Below are 8,963 nucleotides of genomic sequence, written 5' to 3' on the forward strand. Positions count from 1 at the left end.
GTGCCAAGTCCCTTCCTATGGAACACAAACACACCGCACCCCGCGTTGGGTTGGAGCTCTTAAAGGGGAACGTGCGGGGTTGGTGCGGGGACAGCCCACCCTGCCCCGAGCGTGGGGGACACCGAGGGGACGCCACGCACCCGGGTGACCCCAGAAAGTCCCGGTCCCGCCTGTGCCGAGGGGACTCCACACAATCCCTGCACTTCAAAGCGGGGGGTTCTCTCCAGCGACTTCTCGCTGCCCCAGGACGGTGCTGCCTCCCGCTATTGTGCGAGCTTTTTCACGCCAAAGATTTAGCAGAAAAAATAGATATTAAAGCGAGTTATTTGTTAGGCAAACGCGGGTCTCTCCGGGGCGGGGGCACCCGGAGCCAAAGGGCTGGAGCGCACGGTCCGAACCCAGAAAGTTTTTTTAAAATTTTTTTTAAATTAAAAAAAAAACTTTAATGGGTTTCGGTCTATGAAAAATAAGTTACAAATTCTTGCAACAGTAGCTTTGCATGTACTTATTTTTCTCCCATGTCCAGACGGGGTCGGCTATTGAATAAGGCTCTTTTATTCTGCATGGGGCAGGGGATTTGTGGCCATGGTCCCCCTTTTATTCCTCTCTCTATGGAAACCCAGATCATGGGGAGAAATATGCGAGGCTGAATAAAGAAAAGCAGCAGAAAGGACCGCTTGAGAGCGGCATCTGTTACACTTGGGAAGTTAGACTGACAGGAAAGAGCTAAAGAAACCCTCTCCAGCAGATTAGTTAGAACAGCAAGAAGATTTAACTATATGCAGATAAAAACACTATAAAATCCACCATACTCTGCTCTAGGCGAGGTGAGAGCCGCCTCGGCAGGAGCGGAGCCGGGCTCTGCCTTAGCTACATTTGCAGCAAAGATTAAAATGGGACGTTCGGGGTTTTATTTCCCTGCTAGAGACTCTGCCTTAATTAAACGGCGGATCTGAACATCTATTTTCACGGGCGATGGGATTTGAAAAATTGTTTCGGAAGTTAAAGTGCAAATTAATTTTAAATAATTTAGTTACGTTTTTATACAGTGCGGATTTGATGTTGTTGGGGGGTTTTTTTGGTTGGTTGGTTGGTTTTTTTTTTTTTTTTTTTTCCCGCGGGCTCCTGTGATGTTTATTTCGAGGAGCTTGTGAAGGCGGAGTGGGGAAAAAAAAAAAAAAAAGAAGAAAAAAAAAAAAAAAAAAAAGGAAAAAAAAAAAAAAAAAGAGAAAAAATGAAAAGGCTAAAAAAACCCAACCAACCAACAAGGAAAAGGCTGCTGGTATAACTCCTTCCCTGCCCTCCCCGCGCTCCGCCGGGCTCGGCCGCGGTGCTGCGCGCCCCGCACCGCCCGCACACCCCGCGCGGGGAGCGGGGCTCCGACAGGGACATTCCCGTTCCCGACCCCCCCGCCGAACCCCCCCACGTCGCACACACCACCCCCCCCCACACCGCCGCCGCTCTACCCGCAAACTTCATTTTTTATTTACTTTGCCTTATTTTTTCTGTGTTTCCCCAGCCGCTCCCCCCTCCCCGCACCCCCGCGGGTGCGCAGCGCGGCGGTGCCCGCCGGGGACCCGCAGCCTCCCCGATATATCGCGATCTGCCTCCAGCCACGCAGCCCGCTCTGCTCCTTCACCACCCAGCCCTGCCTTTACCCCTCTCGCACGCTGCCCCGGCGAGAAATTATTGTGATTATTATTATTATAATGAGCAAAGCGATGGGACCCGGCTCGGAAGGAACCAGAGGAGAGCTCACCTTATTTAGATCTATTTTCTCATTTTCTTGAATTTTCTTCAGATCTGTCTTCTCAGAGAAACTAATGCCTTAATGACTTTCTGGTAGCTGCAAGCCTTCTTTTATTTCTGCTAAATATATGAAAATGTATGCAAATTTAAATCAAGCTTAACCTAGGAGCTCTTGCAATATATTTAATGGAATTTCAAACCAATAAGGGGACTCTGATGCAGTCTTCTGGAAGTGCAAATATAATTACGCAGCTCGGTTACCTCCGAAACGATGCGGGGAAAGGTCATTTTGGAACTCGGGAGCGGGTCGGGGGGTCCCGGGACTTCTCCTCCGCCCGCCCCGCCGGGGCTCGGGGGGTGCGGGGCTGTGCCCGGCGGGCCCTGCCGAGCCGGGGGGCCCGGAGCCGCCCCCCCGGGGGGTGTCCGGGCACCGCACGCGCCTTTCCCCCCGTTATTTTCCCTTTTCTGGAGTTTTTTGCCCCTTTTTCCCGTTTCGCCCCGCAGTCCGCCCGCCGGGCGCGCACCGCTCCCGTGCGCTCCGCGCCGCCAACTTTGAGAGACACCAGCGGGATGTACCGGCGGCGGGGCCGGGGAAGCTCCTTTTGGGGCTGCTTTTTATTATTTTGGGGGGTTCTGAGTTTTCTTTCCCGACGGAGCGCGGCGGCCCGGGGGGCGGGGGGGAAGGAGGGGGCGGGCGGGCACGGGCAGCCCGGGGCGGCAGCACCGCGGGAGGAGCGGAGCGGGCGCTGAACCCCCGGAGCCCGGCCCGGCGTGCGGGGGCAGCGGCGGGGGCAGCCCCGGGGTGGTCCCGCAGCGCAGCCGCCCGGGCGCCGCCGTTTAACCTCTGCCGCGCTCTCCCGCGGCGCTAATCGCTCCCCATTTAAGCCGTGCCCCCCACGCCTCCCCTCCCCTCCCCGTTCCCATCGCTCCCCCGTTCAAGCCGTGCCCCCCGAAGCCCCCCCGGTGCCCGCGCGGCGCGGAAGGAGTTAACGCGGCGGGGCCGCCTCGCGCCCGGCCCCCGGTGCCGGCGGAGTGATTCACTTCCTGCCTCGCGCCCGCGCGGCGCCCCGGCCCCGCCCCCCTCCGCCTCGCCCCGCCCCCGCGCCGCTCCCATTGGGCGGCGCGGGCGGCGGCGCGGCGCCATTGGGCGCGGCGGGTGTCAGTCAGCGCGCGGCCGCCGCCGGCCCGCCGTGCCGCTGGATGTCAAAGCCCGGCGCGGCGGCGGCCGCTCAGTATAACTCGTGGGGCTGCGGCGGCCATGGCCACAGCCGCCTCCAACCCCTACGGCCTGCTGGGCGCCGGCGCGCTCGCCCACGCCGAGGGCGCGGGCATGCAGCAGGGCAGCCCGTTCCGCAGCCCGCAGAAGCTGCTGCAGAGCGAGTACCTGCAGGGCGTCCCGGGCAATGGGCACCCGCTGGGGCACCACTGGGTGACCAGCCTGAGCGACGGCGCGCCCTGGCCCGCGGCGCTGGCGGGCGGCCCGCTGGAGCAGCCCGACGTGAAGCCGGGCCGCGAGGACCTGCAGCTGGGCGCCATCATCCACCACCGCTCGCCCCACGTCTCCCACCACTCGCCCCACGCCAACCACCCCAGCGCCTGGGGGGCCAGCCCGGCGCACAGCGCCTCGCTCGCCGCCCCCCCCGCCGCCGCCGCCGCCGCCGCCGGGCAGCCCCTCGGCGTGTACTCGCAGGGCGGGTTCGCGGTGGGCGGGATGCTGGAGCACGGCGGGCTCACCCCGCCGCCCGCCGCCGCCGCCGGGCAGGGCTTGCACCCGGGGCTGCGCGGCGAGGGCGGCGGCGAGCACGGCGAGCTGGGCGGCCACCACTGCCAGGACCACTCGGACGAGGAGACGCCGACCTCGGACGAGCTGGAGCAGTTCGCCAAGCAGTTCAAGCAGCGCCGCATCAAGCTGGGCTTCACCCAGGCCGACGTGGGGCTGGCGCTGGGGACCCTCTACGGCAACGTCTTCTCGCAGACCACCATCTGCCGCTTCGAGGCCCTGCAGCTCAGCTTCAAGAACATGTGCAAGCTGAAGCCGCTGCTGAACAAGTGGCTGGAGGAGGCCGACTCCTCCACGGGCAGCCCCACGAGCATCGACAAGATCGCGGCGCAGGGGAGGAAGAGGAAGAAGCGGACCTCCATCGAGGTGAGTGTCAAGGGCGTGCTGGAGACGCACTTCCTCAAGTGCCCCAAGCCGGCCGCCCAGGAGATCTCGTCGCTGGCGGACAGCCTGCAGCTGGAGAAGGAGGTGGTGCGGGTCTGGTTCTGCAACCGGCGGCAGAAGGAGAAGCGCATGACCCCTCCGGGGGAGCAGCCGCAGCACGACGTGTATGCCCACGGCGTGAAAACGGACACGGGCTGCCACGACCTCTGACCGCGGTCCGGCCGCGGGACTGCCCTCGGGGCTTTAACTTATGCTTTCGGGAGTCGCGGCGCGGGGTCCCCGCCCGCCGCCGCCTCGGCAATATTTTTATTCCTCTCTCCGACCTTCCCGCTGGTCACACACGGTGTTTACTCGCAGACAAGGTTTGTTTTTCGGGCTCCGCTTGGACGAAGGAGAAAAAAAAAAAAGCGAAAAAAAAAAAACCCGACCACACGACAAAACAAAAACCCAAACGGGAAAGGAAAAATAGAGAAGAAAAAAAAAAAAAAAAAAGGAAAACCCACGGGAAAAAAAAAAGAACATTAAAAAGAAAAACAAAACAAAAACAAACACAAAACGAAAAACCCGACAGAAAAGGAAAGACAGATGTGTGCCTATGAATAACCTTCCAGCGCCTTGGTTATATCAGCTGTATTTCAGGTGAATCTGTTTTACAATAGACTAGTTTTGCATTTTTAAAGACTTATATAGCGTTTTTAAATGTCTGAGGTGTTTTACTACAAACTGTACACAATATTTGTGACCTAATTTGTACCGAATCGAGCAGTCAAAAGCGTTTCTCCCTTGCCCACGCCACCGGCAATGTCACCCAGCGGGGACGGGGCAGGGCGGCCGCGGCCCTTCCTCGTCCCCCCCCCGAGGACACGGGGGTCCCTCCGCACCCGCGGAGCCCCCGCACCGATGTGAAGAACAGGCTTATTTGTTGCAGCTTTTTTCTTCCTTTTTCAAGAACTTCCCAACACCGTAAAACGGTCGGGTCACAATCCTGACCTCCCCCTCCCACTCTTCTCCCAAGGAAAAAAATATTATATATATATATATAAAAAAAAAATTATTTCTAAGAGATTTACCCGAAATTAAGCATCACAACCAAACCCGTGGCATTTGCCAGTCTTTTTTCTTTCCGAAGATGAGTTGGGCTTTTTGATCAGCGCCAGACTGAGAGGTCTGTAGTAAAACACCTTTATCCTTCTGCGCTTTGGCTTCGGAAATTGGTTTCTCTGTATTTTGTTTCGATAGTGAAGAGGAATGAGGTGTCTCATGAATTTCGGGGAGCCGGGGGGGGGAGGGAGGGAACGGGACAGAAAACACCCGCATTTGGTTCACGCTGAGCTTCTTTCCGTGTCACAGGGAGATGCTGGATTTGTGGAAAAGCTTTTAGGGGTGGGGGGGGGTGGGGGGAGGAAATATAATCAGCGACAAAACGAACAGGGAGAAAAAAAAACCAAAACAACAAAACAAAGAAAAAGTCAGTAAAATGCTAAACGCAGAACCCTTTTTTGGGCACAGGGAGGTGCAGAGCTGTAACCGCCCCCTCTCCTCGCCCCTTCTTGGACACAAGGACGGGGGTGCAGCGCCCACGCACCGACCCACGGGGGGGATTGGGTGGGTGGGTGGGTGCTCCCGCACCCCCCGGGGCCGCCGGGCAGGGCCGGGCTCCCCCAGCACCCGGGACCCCCCGCACCCGGGACCCCGCACAGCCCCGCTCTCTCCCCCGCCCTCCAGATGATTTTTTCCTTTCCACATTTATATTTTTCAAGTATTTTTCAGTAAGCGCTAAAAAAAAAAAAAAAAAAAAAAATTAAGGAAAAAAAAGAAAAAAAAAAGAGAAAAAAATAACTCGACACTGAGGACCTGCCTATTTCTGCCAACTTTATAACTGTCCAGTTTTGTATATTAAACGTTTTTTGGGAGTTAGTGATTTAAAGAAAGATCACTTAGTTTCTTCATTTAGTAACTGCTGTATAATACACGCTATTTTCATTCAAGGTTGCTTTTTTCAACTATTTTATCCAAAATTGCCTAGTGCAGTTGCCCACAATTATTTATTTTCAATAAATTCCGCAGTATGTTAAAAAAAAAAAACCCCCCCCGCGCGATCCCACAAAAACGTTCGGCGACCACACAAAACCACTCCCGGCCAGTGCAGATAAAAATCATAATGAAACACACGAGTGGCTGTAACGTTTGGTTGTCGACCAGTTTTAGTCAAGGGGTTTATATTGACGCAATATTTTATTGTTGTAAAAGGAGAAAAAAAAATTAAAAAAAAAAAGTTTAAATAAACATTTTTACGAAAGAAAAACAAAATAAGACGGAAAGCTCCGGGTGCGTGGTTTGTGCGGTGGCCGAGCCGCGGTGCGGGGGGTGCGGGGGCTCCTCGGAGGGGGCTCCGCATCCCCGGGCAGGGCCGGTGCCCTCGGGGCAGGGGGTCCGCGGGGGCTCATCCCGGTGGTGCCGGTTACACCTGCCGCGGGAAAGGCGGTTTTTTGGGGGTCGAAAAGGCGCTTTCGGGGATGGAAAAGGCGCTCTTGGGGTGGAGAAAGGCCCCTTCGGGATGGAAAAGGCGCTTTTGGGGGCGGCAAAAGGTCTTCGCGGCTTTTTCGGGGGTGGCGGGGCCGGGCGGCGTGTGAACATAACCAGGGAGCCGTGTGTGTGTGCGCGGGTTCTGTCGGCGTTCGTGCATCTCGGTGCTGTGTAGCGGCAGCGGCGCTGCCCCCGCCTCGCCCCCCGCAGCATCTCCCCCTCCACCCGCGGCTGGTCCCCCCCGGCATCCCCGCGGCCCTGGGGACCCGCCCGGGGGTCCCGTCCCCACCCCCCCCACCCCCCGAGCCGGGGCACGGAGGAAGTTTCTTTTGTTCCACGCTCGCCGGGCCGCGGGGGCTCCTCCGGCCGCCCCCCGCTCCCCCCGGGCGGGCGGCGGAACAATAACACTCCATCACGGCTAACGGGGTGAGACGGGGCGGCCCCGGCCCCGCCGCCCGCCGGCTGCTGGGGGAGGCAGGCGGGCAGCACGACTTCAAGGGATCGGCAGCGAAACGGCCTTTTATTTCTTTCTGTTCGCCTCTCTGAGGCCGAACCTCGGAGAAAACAATACCCAGCCCTTCTGCCAACAGTTTAGGGGGAGAAAATTACCTTTAGGAATCCTGAGGAGCGACCCGAGCAGGGAGAGAGCTCTTGTCTTCAATAGCCAGCGAGCGGACAGGCGCCTTCCCAACAACCCGGCCATCCTGTACCTGGGAGCGAGAGGGATTTGGGATGTAAACAGCGGGCGAGGCTTTGTTTCTTAACCGTAAAACTGATTTATTTCATTTGTAAGTCTTGGCGAGCTGCAGCACCGCAGCTTTGGGGACAACTGCCCCTGTGCTGGGCAGCAAAGCCCCCACAGAGGGACCACAACCTCCAGCTCTCTCCGAAAGGATTACAGCAGCAGGAGAAGGAAATATAACCCCCAAAAGCACGTTTTTCAGTCAACTGCAGGAACAGGATAAATGCACACCGGGGACCAAACCAGGAGTAAACGGCCGCGGTTTGGAAACAACCCCAACTAAGGACACGGATGAAAAGCTTCAGGTTAAAACATGCCCTGCGTGGTCACTCTGGCTCTGAGCACACAGGGTCCTGAGAGGCAAAGCTCTTGAAGGCAGCCTTGGTTTGGAGGAGGGACAGAAGGCGTTTCACTGAAATTAGCCTGTTTTAGAGCCCTTTGGCTGCTCTGTAAATACAACCACAGCGAGGGCTGGGCTATGTCTTATTTTAAAACAAATTAGGTTAAGAGACAAAAGAGATGCAATGAAAGACGAAATCAAGTAAGTTTATAAACAGGAGCACTTCAAAGGCCGCTGGAAAGCTGGGGAAAATAGGGAAGGAGAATTTTGTTTAAAGAAAAGAAAATCTCTGCTTGTTATTGCCCGTCGATTTCAGTGTTCTGCGAGCAAAAGGAAACTCTTTTGTGCCACCTAATGTTAAGTACAGATCACTGTTGTCTTCTTGGCTGCCCATCTTCCATGGTGTGCGTGGGGAGGCCTCGGGGTGCTGAGCCCATCGAGGTGGAGCTCAGCATCCCAAAGTCCCACCAAACCAAGGGCAGGGAGAGAAACTTCAGCTTCGCAGTGGCGGAGCAGGTTACCTTCTGAATTTAGGAATTTTTCAACAAAAGAACTCAAGAGGGGGTGGAAAGAAGCACGGGGTAGAATCATAAGAATGAGAGACTCCAAATTTGGTCTTTGTTATAATAGGGTAACTCCAGGAGGAGCATATTCAAGGTTTATATAAGCTGCCCACCACCAAGGATCCATCTCAGCAGCCTCTGGGCTTGCAGCAGCTTCTCCCTCTGCTCTCCTCAAGGACCTGAGTGGCCTGGCCTTTGCACAGCCATGCCTCCCAGCTGGAGGAATTTTGGTGTGTATTTAGCAGCCATTCACACTAATTTAGTAGAGAAATACCTCACACAATCCTTTAAAGAAAGGATTGAAACAAGCATTTTGCTGATAACAATAAATTACGTCGGTTTTGTGATTTTAGTGGAGAGCACTAAACATCTTAAGCAGTTTTTGAGGCTGAATCTTCTCTGCTTTTCATATTATACAAAAAGAAGAGAACCAGAGGCTTTCTTTGGGTTTAAATTTCAAATATTTGTAAGCTGTGTTCTCCTCCTCTCTAAAGAAGGCCAGGACATAGGAGGGGGTTCTTTTCAAAGCAAAAATTACTAAAAGGAAGCAGAGATGCCATTTCACTTTCTATTGGTCATTACAGATCATTCGGAATATGGACCAATATACCAACATTTGACCAAGATGTTTTTAAAATCCCTCAAAATTTGGTACTTTGAGTTTTTCTTTCAGTGTTTTTAAGTAGCAATTCCCTAGGTTCAGGCAGAGCAGACTAGAGCAACCTGGTCCTCTTGGGCCATGTACCAAAATCCCCACTGGCTTTAGGGCAGATCCACATGTGGATGGAGGCACATTGAAAACCTAAGTCCTTCCTCCAAGAGCATGTGGGGCTGGGGGTGGATGCTCTTCAGTCAAGGATCTGATCCCAAAACCCAGAC

General features: G+C 55.6%; 1 protein-coding gene and 1 long non-coding RNA gene across 2 annotated transcripts; one reads left to right on the forward strand and one right to left on the reverse strand.

The window, feature by feature from the left end:
- The first annotated feature begins 2,949 nt into the window (after positions 1 to 2,949).
- POU3F4 (POU class 3 homeobox 4) lies at positions 2,950 to 4,352 on the forward strand. Its single transcript, XM_027725536.2, is given in 2 exon segments — positions 2,950 to 2,999; positions 3,001 to 4,352. Coding segments are annotated over 2 exon segments (1,173 nt in total). The 3' UTR covers positions 4,124 to 4,352.
- A 1,742-nt stretch (positions 4,353 to 6,094) lies between these two features.
- Positions 6,095 to 7,805, reverse strand: LOC120323528. Its single transcript, XR_005564059.1, has 3 exons — positions 7,413 to 7,805; positions 7,049 to 7,149; positions 6,095 to 6,380 (listed from the first exon to the last, which is right to left on the reverse strand). It is a non-coding gene; the product is annotated as an uncharacterized LOC120323528 (long non-coding RNA).
- Positions 7,806 to 8,963: the final 1,158 nt, after the last annotated feature.

The sequence above is a fragment of the Pipra filicauda genome, unplaced genomic scaffold, assembly GCF_003945595.2.
Source record: "Pipra filicauda isolate LSUMZ 115617 unplaced genomic scaffold, ASM394559v2 scaffold281_size1565311_pilon, whole genome shotgun sequence".
Lineage (NCBI taxonomy): Eukaryota > Metazoa > Chordata > Aves > Passeriformes > Pipridae > Pipra > Pipra filicauda.